At 32.0% G+C, this 22,391-nt stretch overlaps 3 protein-coding genes across 3 annotated transcripts; 2 read left to right on the top strand and 1 right to left on the bottom strand.

The window, feature by feature from the left end:
* The first annotated feature begins 2,885 nt into the window (after positions 1-2,885).
* LOC107011087 (berberine bridge enzyme-like 15) lies at positions 2,886-4,867 on the top strand. The gene has a single exon (XM_015210421.2). The coding sequence runs from the start codon at positions 3,068-3,070 to the stop codon at positions 4,709-4,711; it is 1,644 nt and encodes a 547-aa protein (XP_015065907.1). The 5' UTR covers positions 2,886-3,067; the 3' UTR covers positions 4,712-4,867.
* Positions 4,868-4,937: 70 nt separating this feature from the next.
* On the bottom strand, positions 4,938-9,641 carry LOC107011088 (vacuolar protein sorting-associated protein 2 homolog 2). Its single transcript, XM_015210422.2, has 11 exons — positions 9,371-9,641; positions 9,235-9,279; positions 7,691-7,725; positions 7,460-7,510; positions 6,487-6,591; positions 6,326-6,397; positions 6,098-6,169; positions 5,855-5,935; positions 5,735-5,770; positions 5,575-5,636; positions 4,938-5,216 (listed from the first exon to the last, which is right to left on the bottom strand). Exons 1-11 carry the CDS (start codon positions 9,414-9,416, stop codon positions 5,153-5,155), a joined length of 669 nt encoding a protein of 222 aa, XP_015065908.1. The 5' UTR covers positions 9,417-9,641; the 3' UTR covers positions 4,938-5,152.
* Positions 9,642-14,848: 5,207 nt separating this feature from the next.
* On the top strand, positions 14,849-19,566 carry LOC107009241 (alpha-glucosidase-like). The gene is given in 6 exon segments (XM_015208545.2): positions 14,849-15,099; positions 15,887-16,507; positions 16,509-16,579; positions 17,280-17,510; positions 17,630-18,276; positions 18,606-19,566. Coding segments are annotated over 6 exon segments (2,700 nt in total). The 3' UTR covers positions 19,485-19,566.
* Positions 19,567-22,391: the final 2,825 nt, after the last annotated feature.

The raw sequence follows: 22,391 nt of genomic DNA, 5'->3' as shown, positions 1-22,391 counted from the left end.
GTGTATATATATATATATATATATATATATATATATATATATAGTATATTTCTTTAAAAATTAAATATTAAATTAAAATTATTTTTTCACTTTCGTTAGAGGAAAAGGATATATGTAAGTCATTTATATAACACCAGAAAAATATATGAGTCAATTTTATAATGAGGAGTTTATCAATTTTAAGTGACAAAATTAAAAGGTATATTTGACCCTTTCCAAATAAGATTTGTAAATACCATGTGAAACAAAAATAAACAGATACCAAAAGACAAATAGAGATTTCAATTTTGATTGACATCATTTACAACTAAACCACTTCTAAACATTTTTATTTATTAAAAAATAAAAGTAAAGGTGATAGTGGTGCTTTCTCTAGTAGTTCATTAAAATTATTGGTGTGTTTTTCTTATACTAGTTTCCGAAACGTGCGTTGCACGTTTGTCCCATACAATTATTATAAAGTTGAATTATTATATAATGTTGAACTTAAAAATATTAGTTTTACCAATTTATATTTTATTATTAAATAAAATTCATAATAATTGAATAGTACATTGACCATCAAGCAAGAAATATGAAAAAATAATTATATTACTATAGCATCTAATAATATGAATATATCTATATGACTTATCCTTAATAATCTCTCATTAGGCTCTATATTAGTAAGTACACAAATATGTAGCTACTTATAGAAACTATATTAGTAAGGAAAGATAAAAGTAAATAAAGAAGTATAACCGGTAAAGAATACAAAAAAATTAAACAGATAAGAATAAATACAACATTCATATCCTTCTTAAGACTTTTATTATAACAATATATATAGTAAAAAGAAATACACAGGGAGTAGAGTTTTTTTTTCTCCCGTAACAAAAAAAAAAACAATCTAAAATGATAAAGATAAAATTTATGATACAAAATATCATTCTAATGAGGATCAACAAATATTAATATTTCAAAACAAAAAAAAAGAGTACCTGAAAATTGTCTAATGATTCACATAACATGAGGCAAGTGATAAAGAAATTTTTTTTTTCATGATACATATATATAGCTAAAGATTCATTGGATAAGATGAAAAGGTGAAGAGTTGTTTAAGTAAATTTTCAGAAGTTAAAGTGATTTTAGACATGGTAGTTTTTACTAATAATTCAATATATTTAATTATACTAAATAAAGAGAGAGGATAACAAATTTAATCATTTAATCACATTAACTATAGAGAAAGAATAGATTATTTTTATTTTTTAAAAAAAGTAATTCCTAACAATTTCCTATGAAATAATTTCTAACAATTTTCTATAAAATATTTTTGCCTTTCAAAGTTTGACTTTACACCTTCTTATTTTTAGTATTTAGTATAATATAATATAATTATTACTTAGTATGTAAACAATTAGAATTTAAACCATTGTGTCTAGATGCATGTATTTATATATGATTATTTAATATTAAATTAATTATATATTAATATTTAATTTAATTTAGGAATAAAATGAGAGCAAAATAGTAATTCAACTTATAAGTTTTGAGCTTCATGCTTATAATAATATATGATGTAAAAAAAAGTTAGTCCTTTATTTTTTTTCTTTTCTTTTGTTTGGGTTTATAACTTTGAACATTTCATGTAAACCTAATTTTTTCTCAATATGTTTCTTTTTGAAAATTTAATTTTTTAAAAACCTTTTACTATATACTTATCCTTACATTCATTTTTTTACTCGTTCAATATTGACTTGACACATTCTTTAAAAATTAATAAATAACACAACAATTTTACTATATCTCCTTCTGAAAATAATAAATTCAATATATTAGGAAATGACAATACTTAAAATAAGTAGAAAATAATTAATTATATTTTAGTTTTTCAAATTGAACGAGTAAAAACAGACAATGAAATATCTATTTTTAATATTATAGACAAGTAAAGACGGACGAAAAGAGTAACACTTCGACAGTAAAAAAACTATATCAAGTGGATATTTATTAGAGGAAATGCTTACTTAGTAATTCTTTAAGGCAAGATTACTGACAAAATTTATTAGAAGGCAAGTAAACTACCATTATTTTCAAGTCTTCTTTAATAAATTTTGAAGTCCCTTATAATATAAGCCCTCTCATGCATCCTAAAATTTAGGTAAAAAATAAAGCATATAATATGATGTTGACTTTTTTTTAAAATTTTTTTTTTTAGTCTTTAAGTTTTAGACTCCCATGAATACAACTAGCCACTATTTATTTCCACAAATCTCAAATTTTTTTCATTTGTTAATAAGAGATTGCTCATTAAGTCACCTACCAAAAACTTGCTTTTTGGGGAAGGAGAAAAAGGAAAGAAATGGAAAATGGAAAACGCTAAAGAAAAAGGAAAAGGTTAATAGGATAGAATTAACAACACTTTTTGGTCCCTCGATTATTGATAAATTTTATAGTTTTTTTACGATAATATCTGTCTAAAGTATATTTGATCTTACATTAATTGAAATGTGCACTTTTGATTTCTTTGTTTTTGCTTATTCACAAATTTATCATACTTATTAACCATTCCACCATTTAATTACTCATATTTTATGTTAAATTTGTATTGTTACTCCATGTTTGAGAGAGTAATATAGTTCTAAAAGAAGTTCAAATATATCATATTTCTTCAATAAAAGGACCAAACTCATTTTATGACTATGGTGTTCGAGTCGGCTTTTGCTCACCTCGATTAATTCTATGGGATACCTGTTATATGCTACTAACAGGTATCACGTAAAAATATCCACCAAAACTAAAACAAATGAAAAAAATCACCCAATGTTATTTTTTCTCCACTAGAATCTTAACTTGAGACCTCGTGACTCTTAGTCACTTCATTGACGACTAGGTCAGTCAGATTTTCCTCCCCATTCTCTTCCAACCCAAACAAAAGGACTATATATTTTTTCTTTGCCCCACTGTCTTCCCCATTTCCTCTCCCATTTATTACTCTCTTTCCCATCCTCCAAACATGGGATAAAGGTCTTGAAAATTTTGAATATAAGGCCTCTCATTTACACAGAACAAGCAAGAAAGGCTTATGGCTTCTTCAATCTCTATGAATATTCTTTTTTCATTCATATTACTATTTTCAGCTTCATGTGTTGTTTCATATACAATTCAAGATCAATTCTACCAATGTATTACACTCTATTCGGATCGTTCGATCCCTTTCTCCACAGCTTTCTTCACTCCTACTTCCAATGCTACTTCATTCAACTCTGTCCTTAAATCCACTGCCCAAAATCTAAGGTGTTTGACACCTTCTCAACAAAAACCTCTGCTTATTTTCACTGCTTTGATTGAATCTCATGTTCAAGCAGCAGTTATTTGCGCGAAAGAGCTAAAAGTTCAGCTCAGAGTTAGGAGTGGAGGTCATGATTATGAAGGCATATCTTATACATCAGAAATAAAAAGATCAGTGCCTTTTATCATGCTTGACTTAGCTAAGCTTCGCGCGATTAAAGTGGACATTGAGGACAACAGTGCATGGGTTCAAGCTGGTGCGACGATTGGTGAAGTGTACTATAGGATTGCAGAAAAAAGCAAGACACATGGTTACCCTGCTGGCCTATGTACCAGCTTAGGAATTGGTGGTCATATTACTGGAGGAGCTTACGGTCCTATGATGAGGAAATATGGTCTTGGAGCAGACAATGTTGTCGATGCTCGGATTGTTGATGCCAGTGGCAGAGTTCTTGACAGGGCCTTAATGGGAGAGGATTTGTTTTGGGCAATCAGAGGGGGTGGAGGAGGCAGTTTTGGCATAATCTTGGCTTGGAAAGTTAGACTTGTTCCTGTTCCATCAACTGTGACAGTTTTCACAGTTCCAAAGACACTGGAAACTGGTGCAACAAAAGTCTTACACAAATGGCAACATGTTGCACACAAGATTGATGAAGATCTCTTCATCAGAATCCTCATAACTACAGTCAATTCAACAAAGGGGAAGAAAACAGTGCAAACAGCTTACCAAGCTTTGTTTCTTGGAAAAACTGATAGGCTTCTTGATGTGATGAATCATAGCTTCCCTGAATTGGGATTGACACAAAAAGATTGTGTCGAAATGAGCTGGATTCAATCAGTCATTTACATTGCTGGTTATCCAAGTAACATTAAACCCGAGTTCCTACTTCAAGGGAAGTCATTATTCCCTGCAGTAAACTTCAAGGCTAAATCGGATTTTCTCCGTGTACCAGTTCCAGTAACTGGACTTCAAGGGATGTGGGAGAAGTTTTTACAAGATGATTCACCTATGATGATATGGAATCCCTATGGAGGAATGATGGGAAAGATATCAGAATCTTCAATCCCATTCCCACACAGAAAAGGGGTTATCTGCAAGATACAGTACTTAACAGCCTGGACAGATGGAGACAAGAAAACTGCAGATAAACATATCAACTGGATCAGAGGGCTTTATGAGTACATGGGCACTTTTGTATCCAAGTACCCTAGAGAAGCTTATGTGAATTATAGAGATCTTGATTTGGGTATGAACAAAAATGCCAACTCAAATATCTTGGAAGCTAGTGTCTGGGGGAAAAAGTACTACAAGAACAATTATGACAGGCTTGTGCTTGTCAAGACTAAGGTTGATCCTGATAACTTCTTCTGGCATGAACAGAGTCTACCAATCCTTCCATTCAAAGTTGGTCAAGATGGGAAAAGTTTGATTCACTGAAGAACTGCATTTGGCTTGATGGTATATTGTAATATTTCAGAAAAAAAGTAAAAATAAGCTTAAGTTTTGCTTTTCATTTGGTTTCATGACCTGTAATGTATTGTAGCAGAAGTTTGTATTGATATGAAATGTGAAACAAATTTGAGGAACAACAAATCAGTGGGGTATGAGGAGGGTGGAGTACGTAGACGACCTTCTCTCTACCTTGTGAGGGTATATCAATGAATTCAAGGAACTACATACAAAAATTACATGGAGAAGGATCATAAAACCCAAAGAGGATCCACTTCATTCTTACAGCATAAATGTCATGTTTGGTGCTATAGGAAAATAGTTGAGAAATACAAATTGGTACCATAATACATACTATATTTTTAATTCTAAAAGCGAAATTTATACAAGGATCATATAAAAGTTGTCCAGAAATATGCACGTTCTTCATCAAATTCTTCGAAGAGAGGCCAACCTCTTCTCAAGTTCCTCGACATCTGCAGCAGTATCAGAACTGCATTCACATGGGAAGAATTGTTAGGTAGACTAACATGTTCCTAGAAGAACTAGGAAGGATATTCTTAGGAGTCCTTTCATATTAACGCCAATAACGATTATAGAGGAATTCTAGATTGGGTTCAGTACATGAATCAATGAAACTTTATAGTCCCGTAGGTCAAAGGAGTCAGCATGATCAGAAACACAAGGAGAGTATAACCAGAGAACAGAAAGGAAGTATTGTTGAGAATTGACTGTGACAGTTTAATATGGAAATGCAGAAGAAACGTAGCTCGACAGAGACACACAAAGATCCAACTCAACTACATAAGAAAATCCATGTATGGCGTGTGATTTAAAACAGTTCCACATACCTAGGGGGGGCAACATTTTCAACTTTCTTCGATGCAATCCGGCCTTTTGGAGCTGAAGATAACTGCCAAAATAAAAATCAATAATGAATAAACAGCTCGCGAACTAAAGATGAGGAAAGCAACTGATTATACGCTCAACTATCCTTAATCCGAAATCTACCTGTGATGCAATGTCCACACCAATCTCGTCAAGCACCTAAACATGAAAACACAAATTAGAATAGATGAATAGAAAAATACAATTAGGAAACTGACTAAGCCTGATGAGTAACAATTGAACCTGGTTTGTAAGCTCCTCAGTTTCTTCTTCAGCTTCATCTTTATCCAGAGTCTCATCTATGGATTCAGACATCATCTCAATCTGGAAAAATTAGATAGCTTCATTAGTATGCTTAGGCTGAACTTCACATCAAACTGAAATGTTTGCCTTCAAGACGTTGCATTTGTCCACAAGTACAGAGAACTTATAGCATGAAGTAAGTCAATAATGTGAAGCATCGCTTAGAAGGATGAAAGTGCTTACTGTCATGTCCAACTGTGATGACTGCTTCTGGAATTCTCTGATCACTTTAACTTGTTTTGCAGGTGCCATTTGCTGAGAAGTAAAAACACAAGAATAAACCAATTGGAGGGCTTTACCACCTTAATAATTAAATGTTAGCACAAACGCAAACAAAATGGATGAGTACCAAAAGTTCTGAGGGTTAAAAGGAAAAGAGAAAAGAAACTCACAACAACAAATAATCAGTACCTTGTTCATGGCAGACATCGCTTTAGTTGCACCTTTCATTCCAGTAGACATAGAGGTGCTAGCATATAGTGCCTACAGAAGAGAAAAGAAGACACATATAAGATCCACTAAAATTTTCAATTACTTTTCATACACAATAATAATTGGGAGAAAAGGTTGACCTGTGTATGAGTTGCTACACCCCTAATTTGAGCACGACTACCTTGCAAATTGACAATTTGTTGCCGCAATCTCACAAGTTGACGAGCTAGAATTTTGGTGGCGGCCTGATAAGTCATAATGTGTGAGCAAGATTTACTTTTGAGGAAAAAGAAATGGCTTATAGCAGATGCAATGAGTTCTTTCCTCACCCTTTTTTCAAAATGCCATTCATTTCTCACCTGGATCACAAGTATAATTATCCATGTTTACCACCAAAGCTTTAACTGAATCAAGTTTTCAATGAATATCCAAGCCTTTAATTAGCCTTGATTCAAACTTGAGTCTTATTAGACCGAGTAAAATCAGTGTTTTAAAGACCAACTGAATAGAGTCTTCGATATATTTATAAGCCTTAGCGAGCATAAATCGTACTACATTCCTTTCAAGTAGAGCTTCTTTTTCAAGTCAGTCCTGCCTTAGCAAGTGCCTCGGGCACTGCCTTTCTTTTCAACAACTCAGTTAAGTGCCTCGTTTCAGCCTCTCTTTCTATTTTGAAACACTTCCAGCTAACATGGCTCACCCTCCCTCATACAAGCATTTTATGGTAAATACATAAACGAATACATATATAAATTTTGTGAATTGTTTGTTGGTGAAAGAAAGAACATTAAGAATTTGAAATTAGTTAAACTATGTTGGGCTCTAATTCTTCCAATGTCTTTCAAATTCTGATAATTCCCTATCAAATATTCTATCTCTAAGGGTGTGACTATGCATGAATTCTTCAGAAGGGCAATGATTTATGCAATCTGAGAATGGCTCATCTCTCAAGAGATTGTATTTCAAATTCTGATAAACAAAAGAATCAGCGGGATGGAAAAAGTATGCAGTTTCCAATGCAAATAAGCACCCACTAGAAGCCATTATCTATTAGAATGATCACAATTCCAAGTAAAGTAGTCAGGAAAAAAGAATTAATTTGCAAACACTTGCCTCGTTTCCTGTTTTGGCTGTTTGCTTGATCTCTGCAACTAACTTTTTCTCCTAGGAGATAGTCAAATAAGAATTATATAAGTTCACAAGTAAGTAGATTTGCACAGATGAAAAGATGATTATTGAAAGAATACTCTGAACTTTTCGTGACTTAAATTTCAAAAGAATGCTCTGAACTTACTGAACAAACACACTTGCCTCATGTCTATGAACATTTTCCTAATAACTTACCTCCATTTGTAAGGATGAGATCTCCCGTTCAATGCCTAAAGTTATACATGAACAAAAAAAGAGACGAATTAATGAAAAGTAAAAACACCAAATAAGAAACGAGGAAGCCAATGCAAGTTATCAAAATCCAAACCAATATATAACAACACAAAAGATAACGTGGAATAAAAATTTGTCTTCTTGTTTACCAAAATGATAATGATCTAAATAAAAAATAAGAATGACATCCAACTATGATACATTCTGGACAATGATTTTTTTTTCCCAAAAATTGTTTAATACTTTTTGCATTCTCCAACTGCTTGCTTGTGCAAATGACAATGATGTGAAATATACTATTTTTTATTAAAAAATTTTATGACAAGGGAAACCCGCAGCCGCTACCCTTTGGGTGCGCACAGGGTAAAACCCCCTTGCTTTCGTTGGCAAGGGGTTTCGAACTTGAGACCTCCAACATGGAAGTCCAAAGCTCAAACCATTGGGCCACCCCGAAGGGTAATGATGTGAAATATACTAGAATGGCATAAAAATGATGATAGTTCAAAATATAAAACCTGGAATATGTAATTTGTTTCCTCATTTAGCAAAACAGCTGACCCCTGATAGCTTTATCAAAATTAAGAATGAGACCCAACAATGACACCGAAAGTAAATAAAAGAGTCAATGAAACCTTTAAGTACTTGAGTTCATACAGCCAGTCAATTGCAAAGGAAACAAGTACTTCTAGATTTTACCCAACATAGCACTTCTTCCAACTCTGTGAATTTTCCAGGCAAAGCAGGTTATATTGTTTCGCAATGCACCTGAACTACCTTTTAGTCCCAAAAACTGATTCTACCATTTTTCCTAATATCATATCCTGTTATGAAGCAACAGTGCCATAGAGAATTGAAATAGAAGGTAATAGAGCGGAGCCATCAACCTATTTTACCTAATCCTTTACAGATATCACATGACTTTGTTGTCTAATTACTAATGAACCTTCAATCAGTATATCTCAATAACCTCTTTCACATAAAAATGGAACCTTTTTCACAATCACTCAACTTTGTTATTCTAATTGCAAAGTAGAAACTACAAAGAACAAAGGCACAACAACCTTAACCTATTATTTCCGAGGAGTTTCCTTTAGTTGATATACCTAATAGTCAATTGTTTGAGTTAAACACCTCTACCATTGATAAGCTAAAGTATTTCTAATTCCAAATATCGAAGACCAAAATTTCCACCAAGTGCGATTCTTTTTCTCTCTTTGCCTGAGCATATATTTCTAGACGTCCAAACAAATTAAGCATCTCTTGCTTAACAAGGAAAAGATCATAGCATTCGATGTACATTAAAAATCAAACTTAAAAGAATACAACCACTATTATAGCATCCCAAAAAGAAAGATGTTTATGCATAACACGAAAAATGGGCGTAAGCGCCTATGCATTTGAGATCCAAAATGAGCTTACAGAGCATTATTTCTAAATCAAATAATGCGAAGCTACTCTTTCATCAAACAAAACTAAATCAAATTCTCAGCTAGTGAGTCATGTACCTCTGGTAGCAACAGCCATTTCCCTTTTGCTGGTCCTCAATGCTTCTGTTAATGAATTACAAAAAAATTTCACCATAGATCATAACTCCAAACACAAAATTTAAAAAAAATAAATAAAAGGGGGCAAAAATCTTACCTTTTGGTGAAGTCTTCTTCTTGAAAATGCTGTTCAACTTCTCCATCTTCTTTTGTTAATGATTCTTGAACCCTAGAATTTTCTTCGAAATGGAAGAGGAAAAAAACCCTAATGGCTTTTGAAGAAAAGCTGAATCATGAAAATGGGTGATTAAAAATGGTTTTTTTTTTTTTGGAATTTTTGTGAGAAAGTTAAGCAGAGTGGCAATTTTTTAGCGGCCGACTTGTACTTCTAGGGGAGCGTGCAGTGGACTGGACTCTCCTATTTCCCACTATCATTATATCTAACGGACACCAAATAAGTAGCCGTTGTGAGCAAAGGAAATGACCAAACTACCCCTCTCTAGTTTGATACCTCGCAAAGATCAAAAGACAATATTGCCCTTGTTTTGTTGCTTAAGGTACGAGGAAAATACGTATAATACTTTGGGTCTTTAATACTTTAAAAAAAAAAAAGATCTTCATTTGGTTAAAAGGTAAAAGGCTCATATAGTTAAAAATGTCGTAGAATTTTCAGAAAAGGTTTATTTTTATCTCCTGTTAAAATTTTAGTTTATTTATGTCATTTTTATTTGAGAAAAAGTTCATTCGTATTAATAAATTACTATTATATTGTGACTAAATGAGTCAAACTTATAACAGATAACATAAATATAAGTTTTCTAAAAATTCAATAATAGTTATGAAACTATATAAAATTAGAAGAAGAAAGTAGAGAGAAGAGAAAAGATTTCTTATTCACAGTATATTCAAGATTCATACATCTTTCACAAATTTTACTTACAATGAAAGAAAAACCCTTTATTTATAAAGAAAACCTACTTGGTTCCCAAGTAGGATTCCTAACCATATCTTACAAGGACTCCACATAATTAGACATTCACTATAATACAAATTGTTTATAACACTCCCCTTGAATGTCGGTAGATTATGTGCCTCGTTAAAACCTTACTAGATAAAACCAGTGAGAAAAAAATCTAGTCAAGGAAAAAGAGTACACATATCTAATAATACGCATTATGGATGCCTCATTAAAAACCTTACAAGGAAAACCAATGGGACAAAATCTTGTGAGGGAAAAAAAGGACATCACGTATTAACTTCTCCTAATGAGAACATCAATCCAGAAACTTCAATCTTCGTTCTCTAAGCTTGTGCACATCTTCTTGAAAGTTGTAGTAGGTAGAGACTTGGTGAATAAATCAAATATAGTATTACTTGAACAAACTTGTTGCATGTTGATATCACCATTCTTGGGAGCTCATGAATGTAGAAAAACTTTGACGAAATATGTTTCCTTCTATCTCCTTTTATGAATCTTTCTTTCAGGATCAAAGATTTCTGCAAGTTCCTTACTTTGATTTCTTTATGCAAATAATTTATTGTCTTTTGAAAACTCTTCAAGAGTTTCAATTCTAGTTATCAACTAGCATAATAATACTTGTATATGCTCTATGCATTTTGAATCTATTTAATCCTTATGAGGATGATAGACAAGTTTTCCAAAAACTTGTATATGCTATAAATATGAACCCATTGTATATTTTCATATTAATTTTGTCAAGTGACAACATTCAATATTAGATGTATGACATCTTCTAGTGCTTAGATTGCAAGTCAAATAAGCTTTACGCTTACCAAGATGCATCATTTCACTTTTCACTTGATAATTGTTTCTACGCAAGCATACTTTAATAGATGTAGAATTCATATCCTCATAATCTTTTACAATATTGCGCGCTATTGTATCAAAGATATCGTCAACGATATACCATTTTGTATCGATTCACAATACGATAAAACTTATTCAGATCTCATCACTTCATTATTTTTAGGTAGCTACCCCTCTCATGAGGTTTCATAAAGTGTTATATCGTAGGCTCTCCAAGAGCACATTGTCTCCTTATTATGATCATTTTGACTTTAATCCTCCCCCTTTTTCAAGGATTATTTTATTTAGAATTGATTAGTCTATCATGCTTCATGCAGGTCATATACTTTATCCTTAAGGGATATTCAATATATGTATTTACAACTCTTGTGTTTCTTCTAGTCTCCCCCTTATGTTAGACAAACTAACATATATCTCAATCTTTTGGAGAATCTATCTTTGTGCATCATTGTATATTCGTTGATTATATTCTACATACCAAAATAATCAGATGAAAAATATTTGGTCCTTGATCATAAATCAACAGAAAGAAAATCTGATCATAATTTGTTGGTTTGATGCATACAATTACTTTTGTATGCGGTATCATATTTCAGATAAACACATGGAGCTTTATTTTCACAAGCAATGATTTCACTATCTCAGACATTTAATGTCACAACATCTTGAGTATCTATCAATATTATCAAGATAAATTGACTTGATTACATACTCTGAAATTGTACTCTTAACTCAATTATTTTTGCACAAACAATTTTGTGAATGTCAAACTACTGGTTGACAACAAACGCACATGTGATTATCTTATAGATGCATCTTTTTATCATGTCACATGATAGGTGAACGGATCCATATTCACCTTTTATACTTTTCAGAATTTTGAGATTTAATCTCAATATTAGTTGATCCAATCAACTTATCATGAGAAAAAACAACAAAAGAATTCTTGCAGAATCTTCTAATTTTTCAATGTATATCCATTACTCAGTATGCATATCTTTGGGATGACCAAATTATTCATGTCAACTAATAAAATTATTAGTACTCGTAAACTCCAGGTTTACTACGCCATGTGCCTTCTACTTTAGTAAATTTCTAATTTATTATTATATGAGTAAATTTCAACTTTATTACTCCAAGAGTAATTTTCAGATTTATTTCTTCTCAATTACTTTACCTTTTAGGTGAGTCGTGATCCCATCATTGAATAAGCTAATCTGAAGAAAATTGTGCATGTAAACATATTATTTGTGCCTATATTTTTGCAAACATCAAGTTGCGAGATAATAATAGGTACACATGAGACCATATAGAAGAAACATTTATTAGGACCATTAAATATTAGCAATCCACTAGGTGGATGACTAGGTCCACAAATATCTGTATACATTCCTAGAACGCAGAGAATTCAATCTCAACTTTCGTTTATGATTGTCTCACAATTAGCTAGCCTTGCTAACAAGTAGTACAAAAGAATTCACCATTTAAAAGAATTTTTAGTTTCTTCCATGGATGTCCATTTTAATTTTTCATAATTCGTCTAAACGTTATAGCTAACGATGTCCCAGACAATCGTGTCAAACTAAGAAAGAATTAGAATTAGTAAACTTCTTATTTACCATAAAATGTGCCTCAATTGCATTAATTCTGGTCCAATACAAGTCCGAAGATAAAACATGAAATTTTTCTATAATAAATGTCTTCTTAGAGACATTCTTGGTGATACCACATCATTGAATGGATTTGTATTTTTACCATTTATCAAAGACTCTCATTCTTCATGAATGAAACAAAATCATCTAAGTACATCAAATTTTAATAACTTAGTACCTCATTCCATATTCATGTGCATCATTTCATCAATTGTCTTCTTTTAGACATTTATGCACTGCTACATTCACTTTGGGGAATGGATCTGCTTCAACGAGATATATTTCATGATTAATTTTATCAAAAACTCAATATTTCCCCTAGTCATCATAATATCATCAATATGGTGCATTGAGGGACTTGAATTCAACATCTTTCATCACAAAGCATCAAGACTTCTGATGTCTTACCCTCTTGGTGCAATTGGACGTAAATCCATCGTCTTATTCTTTTGGTGCGATATAACTTAAATTCATTGTCATACCCACAATGAGGCTCAACCTCAAGTCTTTGAAAATAATTACAATTTTATCACTTTTGATAATCATTAATATGATTATATATTATAATTACACACAAAACTGAGACTAATGATTTCTTTTAATCAACACTAGCAGTTAGTAGATATAGTTTAATAGATCACGTACCTCATATAAAGATTGAAAATATATCTTTCACTAAATTGCGCTTATTTAATTATTAAAATGGAATTCTCTTCCCAATCGGTTAAAATTAAACGTATGGAAAGTCGACAAATCTCTTTAAGTACTTACTTTAGATGGTACCTCCAGATCCGTTACATAAATAATTATAACATAAAGATAAATCATACCTTGAATATATAAAAACCTTATTGTATGACTTATGCAAGATCTTTTTTGCACTTTTCCCGTCTTCTTCATAATTCTTTGAGAATATAATAATCGTGCTGATAACGTGTTATGAAACTATATAAAATTAGATGAAGAAAGTAGAGAGAAGAGAAAAGATTTCTTATTCATAGTATATTCAGGATTTATAAATCTTTCACAAATCTTATTTACAATAAAGGAAAACCCTTTATTTATAGGAAAAACCTTACTTGGTCCCCAAGTTGAATTTCTAAACATATCCTACAATGACTCCACATAATTAGAAATTTACTATAATACAAATTATCTATAATAATAATATCTTTATGCCTTTTTCCTTTTGAAAAAAATAAAACACACTTAAAAGCTTGAATCACACTATTAATTATGTGCTAAACAATTGATTTAGTGACACAGATGATTTTCTAGTTTCTTACAAATGCACTTTTAGTTTTTTTTTTAAATATATATAGTAGATCTTTATTTTAGGTATATACCTAAAAGATTTTATGCAGATCTCACATTGAGTTTTTTATATATGTGTTTTAAATTTGAAATTGATATTTCTTTAATTTAAATAACTTTTAAATGAGTGAGAGATCTAATTGCTTAAACAAAAATCAAACTACTGATTTAAATCAAAATTGAAACAAACAAATCGAATTGTACCGTCAATATAACACTTGTTGAAAGCCAAAATCAAAATATTGAATTAAATATAATACATAACATGATAATTTTTTTATTTAATTTATTTTTTTCGGGTCGAAGTATTAGGATTAAACTAACTAGAACTCGGTGTAAATTCGAACATAAAATCTTTAGTTTTTAATCTTTTTTATATATTTAAAAATTACATCAAAAAATATCTTTAGTCAAAACATTTAACCATTTAAAATATTTAGAAAAAGTTGAGGCATAAAAATCATATACTTCTTTTGTCCCTTTTTAATTGTCTACTTTTTTTTAACGATTGTCCTTAATTATTTGTTCATTTTGATAAATTAAGAAAAGAGAAAAAAATTTTAAACCTATTATACTCTCAATTAAATGACTAATTACTTTGAAAAATATAAAACTTTTCATCTATTTCATAATTAATAGGAATAAAATGATAAACTTATCATGTTATTAATTATTTTATTAATAAATGTATCAATTCAAAAGTGGACAAGTAAAAATGGAGGAGCAGGAGCGAAAACAAAGAAAAAGGAAAGTGACATTTTCCACAAAGACCTATACATAAAGTGACCACTTTAATTCCTAATGGCAACTCTATTCCTCCATAGATTGAAAAAAAAAGAAAATGAAAGGAATACAATTTCCATCTTTAAACAGAAACACCTTTATAATCTTATTTTTGATCCATTTATCAATATTTTCACCATATTTTGCCATATCCATTAAACAGAAAGAAGCTCAACAGCAAGTAATTGGCTATGGTTACTCAATCAAATCTGTGGTCACCACTGGAAATTCACTTTTTGCTAATCTTCAACTCATCAACACTACTTCTGTTTTTGGGAGTGATATTTACAATCTTATCCTCATTGCCAGGTTATTTTTCTTTACCTTTCTTATTTATTTTGCATCGGAGTCTGATATTACTAGCCTGATATAACTGGTAAAATTGTTATTACATTTGAAAAAGAATTGATGTAAATTATAAAGTTATTACTACATGATTAAAAAGTCGGGGTTGAAATTATGAAGGCAATCTTTTTCAGAAATATGGGATAAAATTGTTAACCAAAAAAAATTAATATAACATATTAGAAGGTAACATTGTGAATACCGTCACAAGATAGAATGATTGATTGACTTTGACGTTTTATTTTGAATGTAAATATCAAATTTCAATATTCAGTTAATTTAAATACTATATATTTTCAATTGATAATAGGTATGTGTAGATTACTTAATATTGAGCATATTTTAATATAAAGAAAATAAGAGTTATACTATCAAACTTGCAAAAAAAAAAAAATTAAGTAAATAATATAATATATATAAAAATATTTATCCGCATCGTATATTTATACTAGGTCTATATAATTTTTATTATTATGTAACTTAATGTAGTAGAACACATATCAATTAATTATGATTAAGTAAAATGAATTATAAATTTAAACATGTATCATGCATGTATTGATTTGGTGTAAACACTCTGTACATGTAAGTTTTAATCCTAATATATAGTTATGAAAATTCTAATTTTTTTATCATCTATATATAACTTCTTTTTTTTAATTTTAGTCTTATAATAAACAATATTTTGTTTAGTTAATGTAAATAAATTGAACTTTATTAAAAAATTTGTTTTTTTTTCCCCTCGTTACAGTTTGGAAACAAACGATCGTCTCCGAATACGAATAACGGACGTTAACCACCAGCGATGGGAAGTGCCGGAAGAAATTCTCCGCCGTCCACCACCGCCATCGCCGCCGTCAACTTCCAACTCCTCATCAGAAAACCACTCCCCAATTACGCTCTCTAACCCAAACTCAGACCTAGAGTTCACCCTTCACAACACCACCCCATTCAGCTTCACCGTCCGCCGGCGCTCCACCGGGGATACTCTTTTCGATACTTCGCCGGAGAACGAAAACCCCGATGCATTCCTCATATTCAAAGATCAATACATCCAGATCTCCTCGGCACTACCAACTACCAGAGCTAACCTTTACGGGCTCGGAGAGCACACTAAAAGCTCGTTTAAGCTTACGCACAACCAGACTTTGACTCTATGGAATGCCGACATTGGGAGTTCCAACGCGGACCTTAATCTCTATGGATCCCATCCTTTTTATATGGACGTCCGGTCGTCGGATCCGGCGAAGGAAACGGCCGCCGGAGTTAGTCATGGGGTTTTGCTTCTGAGTAGCAATGGCATGGATATTGTATATACGGGTGATAGGATTATTTACAAGGTGATTGGAGGGTTAATTGATTTGTATTTCTTCGCCGGAAATGGTGGTGGATCAGTATACTCAGCTTATTGGTCGTCCTGCTGCTATGCCATATTGGTCTTTCGGTAATGACTCTCTTTTTCCGTTCGTTGTTTTTCTCTTGTGCACACCTCGACTATCCCACTTCTTTTTCCGTTCATTGTTTTTCTCTTATGCACACCTCAACTAATTCCACAAACGTATGCCATACATGGATAGAAAGGCATTGAATAGAGCTTAAACTATAATTCTATGAGCTTTTCTTATGTAGGTTGCATTGCTCAACATAGATTACAAGTACCACTAGTTCTTAGTGAGGACAATGGAAGATCGTTTTTTTTTACAATAGTGGTGTCCAGGTCAGCTTGTGTACACCTCGACTAATTTCATAGAGTATCTACTACCTCACACCAACGTAGATACTGGTCCACCAATACTTGGACATATAAGAAGAAATCACCTAGAGTTTTGTCAGATCAGTTGTTTGTGAAAGGGAAATATGAAATAAAATTATACATTTAGTTAAAGGCATATTGTTCACTATACGTTGCCTCATTCGCAAAGACACATTGCTTTGAATATTGTGCTGAGCTTCACATGTGGAAAGTGCGCCAAGAAGAAATTTAGGAATGCTAGATTCTTCCGCCCTGTCATTCCTATACTGATCGAAGTTGAAATTGTTCTGTTCGATTCTCAGCTTCTACCTTCATTCTTTAGGAAACAACTGTTACACATGAAAATGCTCACATCTCAAAGTAATGGTATTGATTATGTGATTTGGTGTAGGATTTCACCAATGCCGGTGGGGTTACAAGAATATTGATGATGTTGAACTGGTAGTGGGAAGTTATGCAAAGGCTAGGATACCGCTGGAGGTTATGTGGACTGATATTGATTACATGGATGGTTTTAAGGACTTCACACTCGATCCAGTTAACTTCCCACTGGAGCGGGTAAATTTTTTTCTCAGGAAGCTTCATCAGAATGATCAGAAATATGTACTAATAGTAGATCCAGGTAACTTGTCTCCGTCATCAAGTTTTAACAATTTAACATTTACCTAGATAAATTAGATACGAGTACGACTCATCATCATGTAACAAGTGTTATTTTGTTTGTCTTTCTTTTTACTGCAGGAATTAGTATCAACAATACATATGACACCTACAGGAGAGGCGTGGAAGCAGATGTCTTCATAAAACGCGATAATATGCCCTACCAAGGGGTTGTTTGGCCAGGGAATGTTTATTATCCTGATTTTCTAAATCCAGCTACTGAAATATTTTGGAGAAATGAAATTGAGAAGTTCCAGGATCTCGTACCTTTTGATGGCCTGTGGCTTGACATGAATGAATTGTCAAACTTCATTACTTCCCCTCCTACACCATCATCCACCTTTGATGACCCTCCGTACAAGATAAACAACTCTGGCGATCACTTGCCCATCAATTATAGAACAGTTCCAGCCACTTCAACACATTTTGGTAATACAATAGAGTATAATGTCCATAACCTTTATGGATTACTAGAATCTAGAGCCACCTATAGTGCTTTGGTTAATGTCACTGGTAAAAGGCCATTCATTCTTGCAAGATCAACTTTTCTTGGCTCTGGCAGATATACGTCACATTGGACTGGAGACAATGCTGCTACATGGAATGATTTGGCATACTCCATTCCTACTATCTTGAACTTTGGATTGTTTGGAATTCCAATGGTTGGAGCTGATATATGTGGTTTTTCAAGTAACACTACTGAAGAGCTTTGCCGCCGCTGGATTCAGGTAAATTCATGCTTGGAGTTTTGTCAACAATGCCGCCTCCAATCTCTCTTTCTCCCCCTAAAGCTATAACTTTTCACCAATGTTAATAGCCATGAAATATGTTGTTTTTCAAGGAACACTGTTGCATGATAAAGTTTAATGAACCAGAGTTATTCGTCATCTTAAATAGTATGCTTTAAAATTGTGTTAAAGAAAAGTTAAAGCATGTGTCTATCTCTCAGTTTGACCAAATCGTTAGTTTGATACTGTAGAAGAAGAATTTTATCATAATATTAGGAGCTCTCTTCGTCTTTGACTTCTTCGTAATGAGAGAGATTGGCTCTATGCAGCTTGGAGCATTCTATCCATTTGCAAGAGACCACTCTGCTAAGGACACAACCCCCCAAGAGCTCTATAGTTGGGATTCAGTTGCTGCAGCAGCCAAGAAAGTCCTTGGGCTCCGATATCAGTTACTTCCGTACTTTTATATGCTTATGTACAAGGCACATACAAAAGGGACTCCCATTGCACGACCCCTCTTCTTCTCTTTCCCTCAAGATGCCAAGACATTTGATATCAGCACACAGTTCCTTCTCGGTAAAGGTGTCATGATCTCACCGGTACTTAAGCAAGGAGCAACCTCTGTTGATGCATATTTCCCTGCTGGAAACTGGTTTGACCTCTTCAATTACTCTCGCTTCGTGAGTTTGAATCAAGGAACATATCTGACACTTGACGCACCACCAGATCATATAAATGTACACGTTCGTGAAGGGAACATATTGGTCATGCAAGGGGAAGCAATGACAACACAAGCTGCACAGAGGTCTGCATTCAAACTCCTTGTCGTGCTGAGCAGCAGCAAAAACAGCACAGGAGAACTATTTGTGGACGATGACGATGAGGTGCAGATGGGAAGAGAGGGAGGGAGGTGGACGTTCGTTAAGTTTAACAGCAATATCATTGGCAATAAAATTGTGGTTAAATCCGAGGTTGTGGACGGACGATACGCGCTGGATCAAGGATTGGTCCTTGAAAAGATGACATTATTAGGTTTGGAAAATGTGAGAGGATTGAAGAGCTATGAGCTTGTTGGATCACACCAGCAAGGGAACACAACAATGAAGGAAAATCTTAAACAGAGTGGACAGTTTGTTGCTATGGAAATCTCAGAGATGTCAATACTGATAGGGAAAGAGTTCAAATTGGAGCTATACATTATTACTTAAACAAATGAATTATGCTATATAAGCTTGCTGTATGAAATTTTCTCACACTATCAATGCTGTTTAATTTATGATATTATGTTCTTCCTATTCAAGAACAATGCGTCGCGATAGTCTCACCATCGGTGAAGGAGAGTGCCATGATCCATCACTTTGTCATACTACTTGGCCATAAAATTATCCATATGAAAGCATAAATGTGCTAGAATATCCTAGAAGAGTTCTTGAATAACCTTAGAATACTTTAGTTTTATAGAAAATTCTAGAAGAATGACTTATTTATAGATATGTAGGGACTTGTGTTAGTAACTTTTATTTGCATCTTAACCCCTAGATGTGCAGTATAAATAGAGGGATATTCATTTATAACTTGAAATCAAGCAAGACAATCTTCCAATCAATATAAAAAGTGTTTTTAGAAATTTTCAGGCTTAATTGAGTTTATATCAAGATTCGTGAGTAAGTTGTCAACTGTCGCATGAAATGTTATGCACATTAAAAAGAATCAAATTTGCACTTGGTAATAAAGGGGTTAAGTAAACATGTAATTAACCCAATAATTGAAACGTTGTTTCAGAAAAACGTCACAATTCTACCTATAAGAAGTGTGATAAAATCTCAATCTCTTTTTGTTGGATGTTATCTCAATGGAAAGAGTTAAATCTATATTAAGTGTGATAAAATCTCATTCTCTTTTTGTTGGATGTTATCACAATTGAAAGAGTCAAAAGTCGAAACACAATATAAATTTTATACGAATAACTAATATATCTTTTTCAAAAAAAATTAATAACTTCATTGATTTTACATCACAATTGAAAGAGTCAAAATTCGAAACACAATATAAATTTTATACGAATAACTAATATATATTTTTCACAAAAAAATTAATAACTTCATTGATTTTACGATAATATTCTATGTTATTTTCTTTTACCCATATCATTTGATTCTTTAAACCCCATTTAAATCCCAACTACAAGTAACAATATTCACTAAAATTTGGTTAAAATTGTCATAACTTCTTCACAAGTTTCATTGAAAATAGATTAAACTTAGTTCCATTGAAAATAGATTAAACTTTTCCAATTGTTTTAAAATTATAAAAAAAATCATTATTTATAAGTTACGCGCGCTTACACTATTTATATAATGACTAAACATGTCTTTTTAATTAGAAACTCCTAAAACTAAATAAATGCGTTCATAAAGAACAATAGTTGATTGGGTTCTTTCCTCACCAATTGTGCAAATACCCTTATTTTAACTAATTTGTCATTTCTATGAGCATAAAGAAAAAGAGAAGCACATTGAGTTTTGTTTTTTGGCTTAGTTGTTTATTCTTTTTCTATATGAATAATTGAGAGTTTGGCTCTAAATTGGACATTTGAGGTGACTTTTCCTTTATACATAAAGGTTAATGGCCTGATTTAATTCCTTCTCTAATTTTTATAAGATGTGAGATCTTTTTAGTTATTGTCAATTTTCATTAAATATATATACACTGTACAATTTTAGCTTTAATCGTTGATGAGTTTGATCCACCAATAACTCTGCATAGGCAAAATATATGGTGCATGTGATGTGTATGATTAGAAGATATACCTTAACTTCAAAAGCTTTCAAAAATGAAATGGTGCAGTTCTTTTATCATAGAATATTAGATCAAAGAAAGTGTCATCGTAGGAAATTTGCGGTCCATAATTCTTTATTTGTCTGAAATTAGAGTTAATTAATGTCCTTTTCACGAAGTTAGAACGGTTGATAATGATAATGAGGTCATCTTCGACTAAACTTGTCATTAAGCATTACTACGTTACAAATGCAATTTTTTTTTTGTAAATGCGTGAAATGAAGAATATGATGCAATTGTATTAATGTGGATATGTTGAGACATTTTTTTTTCTAAAGAAATAGACGTTTTTCTCTGAAACCTACTACACTTCATAATAAATTATATTGAAATTGATATCATTCCATTCAATAGGATGATGAAGAGTTCATAACGATGAAGACTTAAAACTCTTGCAAATGTCTAAACTTTGACATAAATGTCTAACCTTATGAACTAAAAATGGTATTTATAAAGAAAAAATGGTGGAGCTAATGAGAATCATTTTTAGTTTATACTATACCATGTGAGATGTCAATTTTTTTTCTTTCACTCTAGCGTAGAATGCACATAAATGACAAATAAGTTTACAATATAAATTGTAATTTTACCTTAAAAATATGTGATTTCTATAATTTGATGTATTCTTTTTACATTGAATCTACTATGAAATCATTGCTTGGCTTTCTTCAAGTTCATGTACGGGTACTTACTATTTAGTATATGCATATGCAATTAGTCATATATACACATCATAAAATACTCAAATATCATACGATTTCAATTAAATGAGATTTTGTATGCATGCACTAATATTGTATATTTTGCTGTTTTTAAAAGGAAAATGATGCTTCATTACAAAAAATGAATAAAATCTCATTATATTTATATTGACATCGAAGAAAATCAAGGGATTCTTGATCAATATGCGAGATACAGTGAGATATTTATGATTATATTTAAGATTAAAATTAAACATAACTATAATTTTTTTTTACTTTTTCTCGGAGTTGAACTGTAAAAAACATATTTGATTATAAAATTTCGAAGAGCAACAAAAAGAAAGTAGTCGCCCTTTTTAATTTAAAATTACTCAAAAAACAAGGGGTCAAAACCAACTCCAATTATATGCATGGCCGAACACTCACTAATTTTATTTTTTTAAAAAAGGCATAATTCATATACTTGTTTAATTTGACGTCAATTGACAACTATGACCTTTAACTTTGGATATGCACGAGTAGAAATTTGAATAAAATTGAAAAAATGAACACATTCGTCCTACATGACACCCTACA

Source organism: Solanum pennellii, chromosome 2 (assembly GCF_001406875.1).
Source record: "Solanum pennellii chromosome 2, SPENNV200".
Classification (NCBI taxonomy): Eukaryota; Viridiplantae; Streptophyta; class Magnoliopsida; order Solanales; family Solanaceae; genus Solanum; species Solanum pennellii.
Note: the sequence above shows the minus strand (reverse complement) of the source record. Positions and strands in the feature narration are given on the sequence as shown.

What these genes read in the sequence shown, in the direction of transcription:
- LOC107011087 (XM_015210421.2), top strand. Translation starts at nt 3,068, where the DNA reads ATGGCTTCTTCAATCTCTATGAATATTCTTTTTTCATTCATATTACTA.
- LOC107011088 (XM_015210422.2), bottom strand. Translation starts at nt 9,416, where the DNA reads ATGGAGAAGTTGAACAGCATTTTCAAGAAGAAGACTTCACCAAAAG. An exon ending in AATGGCTGTTGCTACCAGAG is followed by an intron (nt 7,726 to 9,234) that starts GTACATGACTCA and finishes GTATAACTTTAG; the next exon opens with GCATTGAACGGGAGATCTCA. An exon ending in GAAAATGTTGCCCCCCCTAG is followed by an intron (nt 5,217 to 5,574) that starts GTATGTGGAACT and finishes ATGTGAATGCAG; the next exon opens with TTCTGATACTGCTGCAGATG.